This window comes from Macrosteles quadrilineatus, unplaced genomic scaffold (genome assembly GCF_028750875.1).
Source record: "Macrosteles quadrilineatus isolate MER2022 unplaced genomic scaffold, UCM_ALF_1.0 Scaffold_1__1_contigs__length_201487025, whole genome shotgun sequence".
NCBI lineage: Eukaryota > Metazoa > Arthropoda > Insecta > Hemiptera > Cicadellidae > Macrosteles > Macrosteles quadrilineatus.
The window spans coordinates 123,979,583-123,999,866 of NW_026542594.1; the positions used below are offsets into that span (position 1 = coordinate 123,979,583).

The 20,284-nt window shown below is 36.3% G+C and overlaps 1 protein-coding gene across 2 annotated transcripts in view; it reads left to right on the plus strand.

Annotated features, from left to right (window-relative positions):
* The window catches only part of LOC128984336 (protein YIF1B), a 64,541-nt gene extending 44,543 nt beyond the window's left edge, over positions 1–19,998 (plus strand). The window contains exons 4-7 of one of the 2 annotated variants that reach the window (XM_054403647.1): positions 1,222–1,316; positions 6,520–6,717; positions 19,228–19,321; positions 19,649–19,998. In XM_054403647.1, the coding sequence (XP_054259622.1) occupies positions 1,222–1,316; positions 6,520–6,717; positions 19,228–19,321; positions 19,649–19,852 (591 nt within the window). In that variant the 3' untranslated portion in view covers positions 19,853–19,998. The remainder of the gene's footprint in view (positions 1–1,221; positions 1,317–6,519; positions 6,718–19,227; positions 19,322–19,648) is intronic. The other variant, XM_054403653.1, reaches the window with a different exon arrangement.
* Positions 19,999–20,284: the final 286 nt, after the last annotated feature.

A 20,284-nucleotide genomic window follows, 5' to 3' on the forward strand; every position in this document is an offset into this window, starting at 1 on the left:
GTACACTTGCAGAGCATACAAAGAAAGACCCTGCACTAGCTACAATAGTTACAGCACTAGAAAATGGAGAAAATCTGGAAAAGATTGGTTTCCGGAATAATGACTTAAGTTTACATAAAGGTTGTCGAATTGTAATACCTTACGCATTGCAGAAAGAAGTTCTCAAGGAACTACACATCGGGCATTTAGGCATGTCGAAAATGAAGGCTATGGCACGAAGTTATGTATATTGGAAAAACTTGGATACTGATGTAGAGAACTTGGTTAATAACTGTGACCAATTCAAACAGAAAAGAAATGAACCGACTAAATTAAACCACAACCCTTGGGAAGAACCTACAGCTCCGTGGCATCGCTTACATTTGGATTTTTGTGGACCAGTAAATGGAAATTATTTTTTCATAATTATTGACGCCCATAAAAAATGGTTGGAGGTTATACATACAAAAAACACTTCTTCAGATTGGTGCATTCGAAATTTAAGTAACTTATTCACAACTTTTGGACTGCCAGTAATGATAGTAACAGACAACGGCTCCAAATTTACAAGTGCACTTTTTCAAAAGTTTTTAAGCAATAATAGAATTTGCCATAGGACTTGTGCACCTTTTCACCCTGCAAGCAATGGCCAAGCAGAACGATTCGTCCAAACTGTTAAGAAATCGTTGGCTGCCATGAGCGAAGAAAAGGGAGACTTGCAGCATAAAATAGATCTTCTTGTAACTCAGTTACGCAAAGCTCCAAACTCTACAGGACTCTCCGCTTATGTGTTAATGTTTGGAAGAGATATAAGAACAAAACTTATGTGATGGCTTTTATACAAGCTGAAAAGAAATTTTCAGGTGGGGCAGAGAGTACTGGTGGGAAATTATTCTTCAAAAGAAAAGTGGAAGGAAGGGATTTCAAGAACAGGAAATGTTATGTTTAAAGTCAAGACAGACACTGGACTCACTTGGACTCGTCACTCAGACCAAATACTTCCCTTAAACTAAGGGGGGAGAGTTGATGTATAGTTTTAAAACATGTGTTCGTTAAATAATTGTTTATGTTTTTCCTATGACTTTTTCCCGTTCTATGTCACGATTTCGCTTGTACGGGAAAGGTTAAATCTTTTTAATGTTTATATTACTATTTTGTTTATTGTTTATTTTCTACACAATAATTATAATTTATTCACTAACCAATCTCATGATTTGTAATTTGACTTTCATCATTTTCCAGGACTGGTCAGTGAAGTATGAGCAGAATGAGCCAGTCCAACCTCGCTACGAAGTCAACGCGCCAGATCTCTATATACCAACAATGGCATATGTTACGTAAGTTACATTAAAATTAACGGTATCAGCAATCTGACACATACTTTCTCCCATTAGCTTGTCAACAACCTTTATCATGGATAAGCAATGAGAGTAACTAACTATAATAGGTAGAATCACAAAAGTTGCATTACCTTTTGAACCGTAATTTTTACAGAAATGGGGGTTTTCACTATTTTGTTTAGATTTATAAGAACCTTGGTAACTTTAGTCACCCTCTACATCACCAACATACACACTAGATAATTAATAATCATTTGTACGGGCATTGTCCTTAAATGCCAGACTATGTCCTTAAATTTTTAATGGGCAATAATTTTATCATCTCTAGTTGGCTGGGAGCATATAAAAGGTTTATCAGATGTTTGTTTACATTTTCATAATTTATTACTAGAGTAATTATGCAATAAAAAAAAACCCCGTTAGAAGTCTCAAACCCATTAATATTTTATCACGACAATCAAGTGTCAAGTCAAGTACTTCCAGAACTCCTGGCTTAGCTCATGAAAGTTTTATCACTTATTCCTTCACAGCTTCCATTATTTATTACTAGGGTAATTATGAGATCACAAACCTATTTTATCATGGATATATGTAATAGTTAAATTTTACTTCTTACTCACTTCAATCTTGAACATTCAATTTGCCGCTGGCCATAAAACTGTTTATGGTTTCATATTAAACTTGTAACTAATTTACTGTCATTTTGTACGTTATATTTCTTTCAAGTGACAAAACCACAAGCATTGTTGTTTTCATTAATTTTTTATCATTACGCAGGCCTACTTGGTCTCAAATCATGTCATTGCATTTTCTGTATCTTTGTCTTATATTGTTGTCTGTTCAGGTTTCAATGTTTTTTGTTTCCCATACAGTGAAACCTTGATAACAAGACCCTCGATAACAAGTCACCCTTTTTAACAAGTGTAATTTTCTAAACCCTTGAATTTTATTTTAGACCTAATCACATGTTATTGCGAACCTCGATAAGAAGTCGACCTTGATAACAAGTCTGGTTTTAATAATCCACATGAGAGTCTTGTTATCGAGGTTCTACTGTATTTATTTATTGTGTTGTATGCTAAGCAACCTAAATCTTATGGACTAGAATGATTATAGTAACTTTGCTGCTATTATAACCTAATTGTTTGTTACTCAGTTTATATAGGCCCTCCTAAATAATTAGGTCTAGGCCTGGGTATTTTGATTCTTTGAAAAAGCTGTAAAATATACTAAGAAATTGTTATTGAGCCCAGGATAAACTAATGATTGATATGTGTGGGTGTTAACTTTGCAAATGAAAAGACAATAATCTTACTCTGTGCTTACTGGTAGCCGCTTACCATACCGATTTTGTACCGAGAACCGAGGTACAATATATGTGTTGAAGAGTTTTTTAAATAAGTAGTCGAGAACGTTGTTGTGCCAGAGCGAATCATGCCAAACTTATCCACCTAGATCGGATATGATTTTATAATGTTTCCGTGTCAGATGGAGACATTCAGGATTTTGTCGATATCACAGTAGACGATGATTGGGTTTCTCTGTTACACTATAAAGCTTTACCCAAAGTAAATGTTTTTTCCCATTTCAATAAATTCCTATTTTGAAATTTAACTCTTGTCTAGGGGGGGAGAGAGAGAGAGAGGTGTTTGGCCGAAGCCCAACGGTCCCACCACCACCCCTGGTTTAAGTCAGAGACTTATTCACCAGGCCGCTTTCCTGAAAAATCTTCGGATCCTCTTCCAGCTGTCGGCTTCATTCTTTGTCCTTTCAGGCTAATTCTGTGCCTAACCAACACCTCTCCCCTCACCTAGTTCCCTCTGTACTAGGATCATCGGATTTTGTTTTTCAATCTTCTTTAATTTATTTAATCTTTCCTAACTTTTGTTTTTTCCATTTCAAATTCCAGCCTGTCTTCCTGCATTTTCAAATTCATGCTTTTTCTTTCCTGTCCTTCGGCACATTCTGGCAAACTCCAGCGCAGATTCTTTGGTTCTCAAGAAGTTGATCTTCTCCCAATCCCATGTCTTTTGTTGGAGGAATTCCCTCAAGTCGCTTCTTTCTTCTTCATAGAATGGGCACTCCATCAGTACGTGCTGCGATGTCTCCAGCTCTCCGCAATGAGTGCAACGATCATCATCGACGAGGTTGAAACTTTTCAGCTTTGCCTTGAAGTTGCCGTTTCCGCTGACAAACTGTGTCGTGTAGTGATCGGTTTCTCAATGGACTTTCTTTCTGAACCTCACATCCGGAACGAACGCAAAGATTTCCCTTCCTTTTGTGCTAGACTCCCACCGTCTCTGCCAGTCAACGAGTGTTTCTTCTCTTAGGATCCTCATGCTATCCTTGATGTTGATACCTTCTTCTTTGTCCCTTCTTCTCTTAATCCTTTCTTCAATCATCAAGTCAAGCGGGATGACCCCGGCAATCACTCGGACAGCTTCGTGGGATATCGTGCTGCAGCCCTTAATCACACCCAACAACAGTTTTCTTTGCAGACTCATCAACTTAGACTTCTCACCTCGTCCCCTCATTCGTTGGCCCCACATCTCACAGCCGTGCAGCATCATTGGTTCAAGCGCACCGATGTACAATCATCTCAAGTTCTTGCATCTCATGCCGTTGTTTGCCTTGGCCAGTCCTTTTAACTTTCCGAATGCCTTCATAGTCTTGTCGATTACATGCTCATAATGTCCTGCAAATTTCAATCCACTTCTTACTACGACTCCTAAATACTTCGTCTCATTTGAACACCGGATTGTCACGTCTCCCATGTTGACACGGATGAATCTTTCGACTAATCTTCCTTTCAGGAGCACCATCACTGTCTTTTCCCTCGAAAAAGTCATCTTTCTGTCTTCCCCCCACCTAGTGACCAGTTCCAAGGCTCTCGATGCCTTCCTTATGAGGTCAGGGCTTGTGTTGGACTTCACCAAAAGCAGTCCGTCATCCGCATAGGCTCTCGCGGAGATACCTTCCTCGAAAGGCAGCTGCAAAAACCCATCAAACAGGATGTTCCACAACAGAGGGCCCACCACAGATCCTTGGGGGCATTCTTTAGTGATGTTCTTGTTCACCTCTCCGTTGCCAGCTCTTAGTGTCACGGTTCTGCCTCGGAAGTAGTCCCTTACCAATCAGTAGATGTTGTTCATACATCGCCACCTTCTCAGCACTCTCTGGCCACCAGGCGGAGTCAAAAGCTCCAGAGATGTCAAGGAACAATCCTACTGCATATTTTTCTTCCGCCTCTTCAACTTCTCTTCTCATATCCAGAAGTGTGTCTACCGTTCCAACACTTTCCATGAATCCATATTGTAGAGGATTTGCCCTATTTATCCATCCATTCTTTCATCCTTTTCACTATTAATAATCTTTCGCCTAACTTTCCTAAGACAGGTAAGAGGGTAACTGGCCTGTACGATTTAACCTTATTTGGGTCCTTTTCCTCACTCTTTAGAAAAACTTTGACGATTCCTTTTTTCCACACATCAGAATACCTGCCATCTCTCAACATCTTGTTGTAAAGGTTCAACAACGTCCCCTTGATCCTTCCAAACATTCTCTTAACTACTTTGTTCTTTATTCCATCCACTCCCGGGGCGAAAGCAATAGGATAGGAAACTATCCTTCAGCAGTGCAATGCATGCATTTAGCTCTCCTTCCGTGAAATCTTCCTCATCTGTTCCTGTGCTTTCATCAGCCATCCTACTTCTGATTCTTGCTTGTTCCTCTGTATCATCTTCTTCCCTATCCTCTGGCAGCAATCCTTGTATCATTCTCTCCAGGGTCTCTTGCACTGTCTCCGTCATTGTACCGTCTTCTGCTCAATTTCACTTCCTTGCATATTTCTGTTGAAGACTTCTTCCTTAACCTCGTTTTCTGCCAGCTCAGCGTTCATGTCATAAATCATTATGACGGGTCTCTTCTTTGTCGGCTTCTCAACTTTTAATCCTGCATCCGCCAGAGATTTCTCTTTCATCAGATTGTCTATTCCTTCTTCGTTCTCTGCTTCCACGATGACTCCGTTCCGGATGTTAACTATCCTTCTAACCTTTAATCCTATTTCCTGCGGTTTCACTAACCTCTTGAGGGTGCTTCGAACTTCGGCGCTCTCCTGATTGTCACTCTTCACTGTTACAATCTTAGGCGGTGGAAGCACGGACCTCTGGGAACGATTGGGGAATCTTTCTTTAGAGCTGCAGAGTAGCTCACTCCACATGTGCCTGATCGGACCAGATTTTCCATTTCATGCCGCACAGTTGAGCTCACGATCTTCAAAAACTCTCTTCGTTCCTCCAACCTTGTCTCCATCCTGACTCTATCCTCTCTAGCCCTTATCAGCTCTTCCTGGAACTTGTTTAGGTACCTCCCGAACTTCTCCTTCTGAGGCTTTGTCACAATTTTTATGATGGTTGGCTGCTTGAACCATCCCTTCATCTTCTCCAATACCAAGCTCAAGCCTACTAATGGGTCCTCATCATCCTCCTCAATTTCCTCACCCGATTCCAAATCCTCAGTCTTCCTGGCTTTCCGCTTTTTCTCTTTCTCCTTTTCCTCCGGACTTCTAATTCTCTTACTTCTTAGCTTCTCCGCCTCGGACTCCGACTCCGCCATACTGCTGGTCCCCGAACAATCATTAGCCTTTCTGGCTTCTTGTTTCCTAGCCTCCTCTTCCTCCTTACGTCTTATTTTCTCCTTCTGTATTTGATCCATGATTTTCTTAAAATTCAATGCTAGAGAGAGAGAGAGAAACTTTTAATCAAAATCATTCAGATTTGACAGGCGTCAGGGTAATGTTATTGTAGGTGTTATAATAGGTGAGATTGTGTAGTGTGTGTACTTCAGATAATAGGGTGTCTCCAGTTCATAAATTCTAGTGTTGTAAATTATATTGTTACTTACTTTTCTTTCTGGTACAACTACAGTGAAGAACAAGATTAATACTGTTTGACAAATCAGGAAAATATATTCTATAATCGCACCAACAAAGGTTATGCCAAAGTGTCCTTAATTGTACGGGAATTGTCCATGAATTTTTATCCAGAATGTAGTAGACACCCTGGACCCATAACAGATTTGCCCCTGAGGTGTTAGGTGTTTTGGCTAGCTCTGCCTTGGCCTGGTCTGTGGTGGAGATCTTGGTAGCTTTAGTCACCCCGTACACACTAGATAATTTATTAATAATTTTGTTATATTACAGTTACGTGCTGGTAGCTGGCCTGGCACTAGGGACCCAGAACAGATTTGCCCCCGAGGTGTTAGGTGTCTTGGCTAGCTCTGCCTTGGCCTGGTCTGTGGTGGAGATTTTGGTAGCTCTAGTCACCCTCTACATCACCAACATACAGACCAAACTCAAGACTTTTGATCTCATTGCATATGCTGGTTATAAATATGTAGGGTGAGTACTGTATATGTTCCAATACTAATTCTCATATAGTCTCAGTTTCAATTCAGTCTTTATCACCCGCAGGCCAGTTGTGTTTTAGGGGTATGGTCTTAGGAGAAGGTTGTAGGGGTGGGCGAGTAGTGATTGTTCAATTCGACTCGAGTATATGAGTAAAAACTCGAGTCGAGTCGAGTAGTTGCACATAAAGTAGGCCTAGGCCTAAATAGGTACCCAGTTTCTACACCAAATTTTCTAAGTTAAGATGGTTACTTCCTAATTATTAGGAACTTATTAGGCCTTATAAAAAAATTTTGCCTAGCCTACTTGTTGGCTGCAGCATTAAATTTATTTGTAAGTTACTTACTTTTTCTTCCTCCTCACTAACATGATAATCAACATAGGTAACTAATCACTTTTAGAATAATTTCAGTTCAATAAAGAAACAGAATTTTTTTTTAGAAATTCATCTAATAAAAAAGATATTATATATAAGGATGACTTAATATAACTAAATTAGGGGTCTGCGGTGCACCGAAAAAGTCGGTACGGTACAAGCTTAATTACCGTCATCGGTTCGGTACAGCATTTTACACGGTACAAATTCGGTTCGGTACAGCCTATTATAATAATAAATTACTTTCAGTTTACTATCGTAGTCAACGGCAGTTGGTTCCAAGCACATAAAAGTCTTATCAGATGTTTGTTTACGATCTTCATAATTTATTACTAGCGTGATGATGCAATAAAAAACCCATTAGCAGTCCCAAATCCATTAACATTTTATCACGACAATAATTGTTGTATTGAAGTACTTCCAAGAACTGTTGAGTTTTATCACTTTTATTTCTTTACGACTTTCCCCAATTCTGTTTTATCATAAAAATAATAGTTTTATGATGACTGTTAAATGTTATCTCTAACTTAATCAGTATTTTCGTGAATATTGAATTTGCCGCTGGCCATTGCCTACTGCCATAAAACTGTTTATGGCTACATATTAAACTTGTAACTAATCTACAATCTTATTTTATAAATTAAAATATTTGTTATGGATATTTTATGTGTCTATTGACGACCATGGATATATACAAACTTTTGTCGTGATTTTAATTTCAACATCAAAATACAATATTGCACAATCGTGATATTTTAGGCCATTGACCTTCATTATGCATCCGGTATTGCTGTTTCAGAAGAGAAGCACGTTGATAAATTATAAATTGATATTCCCGTAGTTAAAAAGAATTATTTTATAAACCTATAAAACAAAATCATAAAATCTTACATAAAGATAACAATAACGGAAATTGTAAAAAGGGTATAAAGATAACAACGTCGTTATTCTTTCTCTTTGTTCTTCTATTTCTTGGGTTTCCCTTCATCACGCATTCAACAAGTTGCCATGGTTACTAATCACCCATGTCGTTATCAGCTTTTGTGACATAGCGCACAGCAGGGGGTAAAACTTGACGAAAATCGGTAAATTTTTACCTATTATTTAATTACCAATGAATGTACTACTTTATTGGTATTTGGTATTGTATTAATAATCGGTCCAAATGGCAGATTTTTGTCAAATTTTACACCAAATTTATAGAAATTTCAAGGTGAATATTAATAAAACAATTATTACCAAATATTTGTATTCATTTAAAAGATTGATTTGTGGTACAGTATTGGGTTCCCCACTAAGTGCAGCCGAGCGGCACTAATGAGGGTCGGACCTTCTTGGGGGTGAACAATAGACGGCTTATCAGACCCTCCCCTCCCCCGTGGTCTGGAGAAAGCATGTAAACAAACTATTGCACAAGCGTGACTTTGACTTGACATTGAGCTGCTTCAACTATAATTTTGTCAAATGAACTGTGATGTTTCAAAATCAAAAACAATAATTTGGGACCATACTGCTTAACAATAATGGACTGCAATTATTGTTGAACATACAATCCATTTTTAACAAACTAAGATTATATGATTAAAATACAATTATAAAAATTATCTTGGTATTTTACTTGGGGTAATGAAGTTATGTAGGCTAGTGTAATTCTCGGTTCATCAAGGTTCTACTGAATTATGTTTGGCAGTGAATAAGTGTAGAATGCAATTTATAAATTCAGGGATACACACCTTTTACACAGTTATAAAGTCTAATTGCCCAACATCAAATCTTACTCTGTGATAATCCAAATTTTAGTTTCAGAAAAAAACTTTGCAAGAATTGTATCCATCTTATAACTTAACTAGTTTTGAAGCTGATAAAAAAAATGGTCTTTGCCATTAATTCATCATAACCTCCAGTTTTTCATTGTCATCTGATGTGAACAGCTGGCAAAACCACACTGTCTTCTACTGAATGCTTTTATATGTTTTTAAAATTAAAAAAAAAACAACAACTAGACATTGTGTTGGTTGGAAATAATTTACCAGTTTTGTGAAATTATCTTGTCAATAAATGTTTCAAACATGTTTATTCATAAAAACTCTTATCCTATTTTTAAACTACTTTATCATGGCTATTCAAAGTATCTCAGAGTAAAATAGGTAAAGCCTTTATCTCAACTGTGATTTTTCTTGACACAATCCTCGTAGTAGTAAAAGGTTTTGTTTTAATAATATGTGGTACAGTAATTGTTGTTAGAAAACCATGAATGTAGGATACTATCCATTTTCATAGTAATGTCTATGTATTAAAGTTAAAAATAATGGTTTAGATACAGTTCTGAGAAGAAAACCGCAAAAATACGGGTAGCCGCGTACCGTACCGATTTTGTACCGAGAACCGAGGTACAAAATATTGTACCGTACTGAACCGTACCGACCTTAAATTTTCTGTACCGCAGACCCCTAAACTAAATGTATCTGAATTTAAAAAACATCAATATGCAATAAGGTATTTTAAAATTGATTTCTTTGGTATGGGTACTAGAGCTATCCTCTTCACTCATGACATTTTATAGGACCTATATAAGTCACTTGTCTCTGATGGACTAAAAATATCAAACAAAAACGTAGTAGGCCTATTTTTACAACTTTGGGAAAATTCCTTTAAAAATATTAAATATTCCCTGATTTCAGGTTCTAACAAATAACTAAATAAAAACCTGTTTTTTTCACTTCTAAAATAAACTTTATATTCTTAAAAATTCATAACATCACTACTGCTCTGTTTAAAAATCAGAATAAAATAAATCAAACATATGATCATATGTTAGTTCCATACAGTACAGTAGTTAATTAAACCAAAGTCTTTTAAATTGTATTCTTAACACACTCCCCACCTTTGTAAATTGAGGAGTGATGGCAATTTACAAACACTTAATTCAGAAAATCAGAAAATGTCAATTACTTGAACAGTACAACAGAGAGAGAGAGAGAGAGAGAGAGAGAGAGAGAGAGAAAATTCTTTATTTATTACAAACTGTTTTGCAGCAATAAATACAAAAAAATAAAAATATCACATGGGTCACAATGACCTGAGCGTGATAGAGTCCTTAACTGTCTGCTTAATCAAAATAAAAGTTCTTCACACTTCACTTAATACACATAAAAAAAGAACTAACAATAACTTGGTAAAATAATACTATACAATTATTCTACTATACAACAATTCGTATAAAACCATTTACATGTCCAGAATTTCCCGTGGTTTTATCTCTCGACCACTTCGAGTTTTTACGTGGTCCGTTGTTGGATCTTGTTGCAACAAGAGAGTTTCTTCCTGGTTTACAGTTGTTAATCCATCAGTGTCAATTGTAGTATTTGATGGTGTCATCTCAGGTTTGAAGTTCCCATTAAAGTTGTCTTGAGATTTAATTTCTAAGGGATATAACCTCTGTACAGGTCGCAAAATTTCACCTTTCGCCGTTCTTAACTTGACAAGACGAACAATTCCATCACGTCCAGGAATCAACTCAGTTACTCGTGCCAGGATCCATTCCAATCTTTTCTTTTAATTTCCTACCAAAACTACATCACCTACTGATAATGTTTTATGTTGTTGATGTTTCTTTGTGGTTCGCAAAAATCCCAGATATTCTTTATGGAAACGTATCTGAAGTCCGTTTCGAAGCTTTTGTATAAAATGTAGTCTTTTCTGAACACGTTTATTTTCAAGCTCATCAAGGTCAGTCATTTTAGTCCTCGGAAGACTTGAAAGGAATAAGGAAGGGCTGAGGGGAGTAAGTTCATTTGGGTTGTCACTGACATAAGTCAAGGGACGGCTGTTCCTAATACACTCACATTCACATACTAACGTCATCAGTTCTTTGTAACACAGTGATGTTCGACCTAAGTTTTTTTTAAGAAGGTCCTTTAACACATGTATTGACTGCTCCCAATATCCTCCCCACCATGGAAATCTTAACCAGTCTCTATCATCAGGGCATACCGAAATCTGAAGAAATGCCTTTTCTGTTAGAGAAGTCTCATGTTGTCTTTACATCATCACCTGATCAAATATTAATTGTCTTGTTTACCTTTTTTATGTTATGGTTTGGTTTGATGTAATTGTTAAAAAGATGTATTAATAATTTGTTCAGTATAAAAATGTTTTCCATAATATCTAGGGATGGACGGGATTGAATTTTTAGTTCGGGACGGGACGGGACGGGAAATTTATTTCCTTCCGATTTTCGGGACGGGACGGGATTTTTTCCTGAGCATAAAAAGCAAGTCTTGAGTATAGCAGTTACTTAAAAAGACAAACAAAATCAATTTTTACCATTTGGCACTGATCTATAAAAACAAAAAAATGGGTAAAATTTTACAGGTATAGAAACTTGTGACTTGCGGTCATGGCGCGATCGTCGGTATGACTCCGCGGTCACAGCGCGATCGACGTTTTGACTCTGCGGTCACGGCATGATCGTCGGTATGACTCCGCAGTCATGGCATGATAGTCATTATGACTCCACGGTCAAGGCATGATCGTCGGTAAGACTCGCGGTCACGGCGCGATCGGTGGTATGATTCCGTGGTCACGGCGTGATCGTCGAAATGACCTCGCCCGCTGCGTTCCGCCGACGATCGGATCAAATCCCGTCAAATCTTGTCTTTACATCATCACCTGATCAAATGTTAATTGTCTTGTTTACCTTTTGTATGTTATGGTTTGGTGTGATGTAATTGTTAAAAAGATGTATTAATAATTTGTTCAGTATAAAAACGTTTTCCATTATATATCTGGGCTATTTACCTGATTAACTATTATATTCAATATCCGATATGACACCAATAGCATTTTGTCTGTATTAGGTAGAACAAGTGGTATTAGCTCAATTAAGTTACGACCTTTTTCCATGGAATTGTTCAAACTATGACCATTAGTGTCGACAGCAAAGGCGTCAAACACTGGGCGCACCTTAGTTGTACTACTTTCCTTAAAAACCTCTATGGGGAAGGTAGTGTACATTAATATTATTTATCTCAGCTTCGGGAACTTTCTCGATTATTTCAAGCTTAAGCCATGAATCAAACACAGAATCATAATCATCGTACTTACCAATAAGTTTCAGTTTTTTTGTAGTAGAACAAAGTCTCTTTTCTGCAACGTATTTGTTGTCCTCTAGTACAGGCTGTCCTTCAGTCAAAGGAAGTTTCACTACATATCTCCACGAATCTTCTTGTTGAACAGTATTTTCAAAAAACTCAGCTACTTTACTATCCTTTTCACTCTGAAGTTTTTTCGTACCAGGGTCCTTAATTCCTAAAATTTCAAGTTCCCGAAAGTGCGATGGATTAACTTGATTTGTAAGAGTGAATAACATCGAAGAAGTCATTCTAGTTTCACTGTCTGATTCAGATTCACCAACTAGTGTCCATCCTAGTTTTGTTTTCACAGCAGCCAAATCATTACCCATTTTAGCGAATTTCCCATATAGGGAATAAGCTATTACCGCAGTACTCATGGTAAGACCTGGACCCGGGACCGATTTAATTTTTTTTGTTTTGAGGTCCCTAGAGGCAAAAAACACCATCCGTTCAAATGCATATATATATATATATATATATATATTTATATATATATATATTTATATATATATTATGTGTGTCCGTTAGCGTGATAACTCGAGCAGAAATGGTCCGATTTTGATTAAATTTGGTACAAACGTGTTAACCTACGTTTATTCGAACGAGTTTGCGAAGCAGCATGATCGGAACATGGGAATGGGGGTTTATGGTATGTTTTATGGGGTAAAAATTGGTTTTTCCCATTTTTGACCCTAAAAACAAAAAAATTTTCAATTTCTTTCTAAACCGTTTTGTAGAGCTTAAAAAAAGAAATAAATTAGTATATTGAAGCGCTGTTGTATGCCTAACGGTCACGGAGAAAATTCAAAAATTGTGTATTTTAAAATTCCCATGTTATTCTTATGGAGAAAATTAAAACTGTTGTAGTTTACTTGTTTATTGATATGTTGATAAAATTTGGAAAATTTATTTATTTTATCTTATACTATTGACGTGTGGTAAAAATACACTTTTTACCTTCCCCGTAGCAGCAAACCTAAGCACTCGTTAAATCTAATGTTATTTAAATTGCAAATAAATATGTCTTATTTATGGAAATATTTTAGTAAAAATGTAATCATACAAGTTGAAATTCGCTTAGTCTGCAGGTTTGCTGCGGCGGGGGTATTTACATACTCCGATGTAATCAATTTCGGCTAACTGTCAGCTCCAAGAAGCAACTGTATATTACTTACTTCTTTTGAGGATTCACAAAAATCCGACAAAATCACACCTTTTGCTTTGAGATTTTCATATACAGGGTGCGGCAAAAAAACCGATCTATTTTCTTCAGTGCACTGTTCAGCGACAAGCCGTCTGAGGATGGTGGGAGTAGGCTCGTTGGATAGCCTATACAATGCCATTTTTTGTAGTCATAGAGCAGTGGTTGTATGAGCTACATGCGGTTGTTATCTAGTCGTTTTTAAAAAGTAATAAATCAGTCATTGCAACTCAGTGGTAGTTCCGTGCTTTTATTCTATTAGGTCGACATGGAGAGGTTCCGTCGTGATTATCTGTATGGATAAAAAAAATAAACGGATTATTATTCTAATAATATGTAGGGATGAAAATTAACCTCAAAATTCGTGTAACTGAGCAGTCAGACATGTTCAAGGCAGCCGCTTGTTTTCAGGCGAGAGTACGAGGACTGTTTTCCACAGCAGCACGAACTCTATCGAATGTTAGTTGTCTGGTGTCCGATCTGACTTTGGACGGCCGTTCAGCTTTCTTTTCAACTCAAAAGCCGTTGTTCTAAAGTTAGTAACCCACCGCATTATTGTGATACGCAACGGAACTTCTCCATGTCGCCTTAATTGAAAATTGAAAGAATGCATGAAACTGCCGATGCCGCTGAGATGCAATGAATGAATTCAATACTTTTTAAAAATGACTCCATAACAATCGCACGTAGCTCAGGCGACCACTACTCTATGACTACAAAAAATGGCATTGTATAGGCTTTCCAGCGAGCCTACTCCTATCATCCTCAGATGGCCTGTCGCTGAACTGTGCTCTGCAGAAAATGGATCGGTTTTTTTGCCGCACCCTGTATTTTGACATCCGACACTTTTGGTATGAATCTGCAGATACGAGGTGTGTCCAAAACTTTGAAATCTTCATTAAAACCATCAGTTGTGGATTTAAGTTTTACAGAATAAACTCCATGAGACCTTAAATTCGTTTTCTGTCCCCCAAACATCTCTTGACTCGTCACAGTTTCACCCATTCTCTTCAGTTTTAAATCAGTCGCACAAGATTTCAAAATATAACTTTTTTGGCTTCCAGAGTCATCAACGCACAAACTTTGTGTTCTTGGGTTCCCACGACGATTTTCACAAGAAGTGTGCTTAGGTAAACCACTGTTGATTTACTAGTACTCGACACCAATGCCTGACTTGTACTATCCTCAGAAATAGTTTTCTGTTAATCAGATTTTTCAGTTTTATTTAGGGAAAGGGTAGTTTTCTTTTGTAGATCTTCACACATAATCGGATAGTGTTTTCTTAAACAAGCTGCACACTTTACCATAGCTTTACAGGAATTGCTCATGTGTCGACCTTTCAAACACTTGAAACAAGATCCTTTCTTCTTTAAAATATCTTTTCGCCCAAGAAGAGACATAGCTATCCAAAGCTTTCACACAATCTTGAGATCCGTGGTTTTTATCACAAAACACACAAGTCAATGCAATGAATAAGTACCTTCCGTATTCAATATAAGTGTCGCCACCGAAGGCTGTTTCTCAAAAGGCTTAGGTTTTTTTTGCTTCTCAAAACCTTTATTTGTTTTCATAGAAGATCCCCACAAAACTTGAGAGGAACTTGAGGGATGTTTTATATCGTGTTTGGTACTTGCAATTCCAAACCCTTCCAATGCCATGGAGACTTTTTGTTCTCCCTCTACCTCGTTTTTAAGGAACGTCAACAGATTCTCCATAACTTCTTTGAATGAACTTACGTAGTATCGGTGGTCTAAAAATAACTCATGAGAGGGGGGCCCAAAAAAGTTTGCAGCGGGGCCCGTGAAAATCTGTTACGCCACTGAATCATTGGCAATATTTTAAAACTAAGCTGTTTGCAGTTGACTTTTAAATCATTGGAAAAAGGGTTAATTTTATTTTCTATAATCAATGGTAACCTCTCTTTTCCCATTGAGTTTAGTTTGGATACTGCAAGTAGTTTGAATCCTGTTGTAATATCTGAACCTTTTTTGATGACGATCTGTGAGTGTGGCTGGTGATCCATGTTTAATTACAGTGCCTGGTCATGTTATTTTTCCCATTTTAACATAATTAATTAACTTGCACTTGCTATTAACTTTGTTTTCATTTAGACAACTAAGATGTGTTTTTATTTAGTATGTGTTTTGCTGCAAACCTATCTAACCCTCCGAGTGTTATTTGTCGAAATTTCAGAAATTTTTTTAATTTTTTTTTTGTGTAGTGTTTTGTGTCGAAATTTCGACTCACAAACACTGTTTACGGCGAAGGCTCTATGACTGACAAAATCGGATTGAACTGGATCGAGTTAGGTATCGTTTTATTTGGCAGATTCTAAGCTTTCTCCCTAGGTCTGACCCTAAGCGCTTTTTTTCTCGAGCCGATCATAATTGTAGCAGACAGCTGACGTGCGTATTTGTAAACAGCTTGGTTAACCTCGCACCGATGACTGATGTGTTTTATTACGTTTATCATTGTTTTAGTGTTAAAAATCAAAAGTAGTGATATACGTGGTGCATTATAATAAGATTTAAGTGATTTTGAAGGGCTGGTTGACGATCCGGATGAAGTAGGTAGTGATATTGATGTAAATTATCAGCCAGATTCCTAGCTATGGTTAGGCTATGCATTCTTAGCTAAACGCTATGTACTGAAATCTGTTTTTTGCCCATAACTTATTTATTTGCAAATCTACTTCCTTATATTATTATATATTTGTAATCCTCATAAAATTTAGAACAAAGTGGCTATTTTCAAATATTTAGAGGCCTATAATTTATACAATTTCATTGAGCGCGAACTTATTTCCAAAATATTTTTTTTACCAAAAAGATTTTTTTGAAACGAATGTTCCTTATGTTTTATGTATAATATTGAAGCCCATGATTTTCCAAAGAAAATGGTATATAGAACAGTATAATTAACATTGTTTTTAAGCTTCTCAGATCCGTTTTAATAAAACCTTGCAAATGCGCAAAAAATAGGCAAACATTAAGGCCAAAACTAGGGACACTGCTGGGGGGGGGGGGGGGTTAACCTGAGCCAAAGAGGATTTTATAAAACTTATAAAACTATTGTATACATATATTTGACTTATGTTCGGTTGATTTTGTCCTCTTCAATTAATTGTCTTTAATAATCACAGCTGTTAGATGTTATTATTGTTAGCTTAGTTGTTATGATCCTGCAGTGTTGTTATGACGAATGTTTGTTTCTGCTTTAAAATTGTATTTTGATTTAAAATTTACTATTTTTATTATAACTAACTCTTAAATTGATATATTTATATGCCAAAGAGAAAAAGTAACTTATCTCAAAAATCTAAAAATGCCAGAAGAGTTGCCGAGTATCAACGAAATGAGACAATATAGAAGAACAAGCAGCAAGCTTGCTGACGAGCACAATAACAACTGCTTCACGGCGAGCTACTGAAACGCTTGCTCAGCATAAGGTCCGACAAGCGGCGAATGCATATAGGACAGCTTTAATATTTTTTTATAAAATGGCGACCATACAAATGTAGGTATTTTAAGCCAAGTATGAATGGAGATGAGGGTAGCGCTCAGATCAGTGGCAACATGTAAAAATATTATATATTTAAGTAAACATTTCTTGCATAAATTCATTTGATCTGACATTAGGCAAGTTTATTTTACCAACGTGACAACACTATGTGCTTCGTATATTTTTTCACTTCCAAAGTAAGTTGCATAGCAGAACTGGCAAATATTATTCATCTCACCAAGTGAATGTGTATCTGTTAGACCAGGCCTTTCTCTACTCTCCTTATACGCATAAGATACCTTATTATTAATTGTCTCGTCCTCCCGATTTCAAAATTTTTTTTTTGAACTTCACACATTTTCCGTTCTTCCAACAAAACTGATTAACTGTTTAACTTGGTCTTAACCTACTGAATATTAAAACATTAATATTTACTCCCAAAAAGCGAATGAGTTTCTTTTTATAAACAGCTGTTTTTTTGTTTTTAAATTTGTTCTATGTATTTCTTATGGGGAAAACCCGACCTTTGAGAGGGTCTCACACCCTTAAAAGTAGACATTTTTAAGTTCTAAAACCTTATTGCAAAACTACATATTGAGACGAATCTTTTGACACGTTAAACGTTGAAATTGGTCCACAAATAAGGGAGGAGTTGCGTTAACAAAATACGGCTTCACGTATTATATATATATATATATATATATATAGATAGATAGATGTAGGCAAAATTGGTGAAAAAGGCAGAGACCAACCCATACAATAGATATAAGATAGTTCAATAAGAAATAATTTAAGAATTGCTGTGATAAAAGGATTTTCCACTGATTTCGAAATGGAACGTTATATTGCAAAACATGAGATGATCAAGAAGAAAATCAATTTTAAAATCAGAAAATAACATTGCAAATACTTATTTGGTAGAATTCAGTAACTCCCAATAAATGTGTGTTGTTGAAATAAAATTTAAAAATGAACAGCTGTTTCATTAAATACCCCCGCCGCAGCAAACCTGCAGACTAAGCGAATTTCAACTCGTCTTATTACATTTTTGCTCAAATATTTCCATAAATAAGACATATTTTATCCCCTATTTAAATAACATTAGATTTAATGAGTGCTTAGGTCTGCTGCTACGGGAAAGGTAAAAAGTGTTTTATGACTATATGTCAATAGTCAATAGTATAGGATGAAATAAATAAATTTGCCAAATTTTATCAATATATATCCATAAATAAGTAAACTACAACAATTTTCATTTTCTCCATAAGAATAACACGGGAATTTTAAATTACACTATTTTTTTAATTTTCTCCGGGACCGTTAGGCATACAACAGCGCTTCAATATACTAAATTATTTATTTTTTTAAGCTCTACAAAACGGTTTAAAAAGAAATTGCAAAATTTTTTATTTTTAGGGTCAAAAATGGGAAAACCCCATTTTTACCCCATAATACCCCCCATAAACCCCCGTTCCCATAGTCCAATCATGCTGGTTCGCGAACTCGTTCGAATAAACGTAGGTTTACACGTTTATACCAAATTTCATCGAAATCGGATCATTTTTGCTCGAGTTATCGCGCTAACGGACACATATATAAATATATATATATATATGAATTTGAACGATTAGTGTTTTTGGCCTCTGGGGACATCAAAATGAAAAAGTAAATCGGTCCCGCGCCCAGGTCTTACCATGAGACCTACGGTAATAGCTACTTCCCTATAGGGAAATTCGCTAAAAGTGTTATTAGCATGGCCAAAATGTAAACAACTCTGTGGAGGGATCTTTAAAGGCTTCTGGGGCAGAGTCCTAAAGGATTTTGCTTAGTTTTTCTTTTGATAACTCATCTACAGACCAAGACCTTTCTTTGGACACCTCTACCAAGTTTCTACGCCCAGCCGTTCTCTCAAATTAGTGGGGACAAAGTTTCCAATTAAATATTTAGATTCCCCCATGTTAATCTTATGGGAGAAACTCCAACTTTGATGGCTTGTGGGGCAAAGCCCGATGATGCTTATTACAGGAATTGGTGAAAGGGGGCGTCTACACAAAAAATACTTTATTTTGACACGTCGTTTGTAAAAATCCGTCCATTATTAACGGAGGAGTAGTGTTTCGTAGAAATCGCCTTCACGTATTATATATAAGGATATTATATATTACAAGTATATTCATATATATATATATATTACATATATATAATATATGTAATATATAAATACTTAATTTATATATTAGTGGAAAATACAGTAAAAATTTCTTTACAATTTTGATTTTTGTTTTTTTTAGGATCATAACTGCGGTACTTCTCAGCATAGTTTTGAATAAAACTGGATACTACATAGGCCTTATCTATTGTGGATTTTCCCTTGCAATTTTCATGGTAAGTTCAATTTATCATCTAAATAAATGAACTTTTCTTTACGGAAACTTATTGAACTATTTTAATAATAACAGTTCTGTCAAGTCTGCCGCGCAGCTTGTGTCACTTTGTTTAATGAATGTAGCCAGCCTAGTGTTTAGTTAAATGTTTTCTGTTTTTAAATATTACCATTATGTGGCTTTCTCGGTTTTTTTTTTAGATGTATTTTAAACACTTTGAATTTTATGCTAAATTTGACAATGGATCATATGACCCGAAACTAGTAATCCTGTGAATACTACATAAGACTGAAGACGGACAAGGTTCGTTAACTCGTGTATGTTACAGATGAGGTCACTCAAGTGGCAAGTCCTGGCAGAGGTGACGTCTACCCAGGAGTACAGTGGCTATGGCGGAGGAGGAGGCAACAAGAGAAGGCTCTACTTCCTTTTGTTCACTGCTGGGCTGCAGCCTCTACTCATGTGGTGGCTATCAGCCCATCTGGTCCCCCCACCCCTGCCTCCTGTGCCTCCTAATCTCATGTCACAATAATACTCTCATCAACTGATGATACTATTGTAACTTGTTATAACTAACCATTTCGTTAAATATTTGGATTTTTAATTCCAGTGTAACATGTTATTATTAGTGTCAATTTCTATGCAGTTATTTCTTGTATATAAATTTGTTTATTAAAATTATTATCTTTTTTTACAACCTCTGCAAATTGGATCATTTTTGCTCGAGTTATCGTGCTAACGGACACACATATATATATATATATATACAGGGTGAGTTTCTATTAAGTGCGTTAATTTTTACCAGTTATTCTACTCACTAAAAGGAACGAAAAATGCCAAACAAAAATTTTCTAACCCCACCTGTTAGGCTGTAATGCCCAATTATGTGAATTTTTAAAATTACCTGTAATAGCTTCACTAAAACGAGCGTAGAAATTAAGCCAATGCATGTACAATATAATAA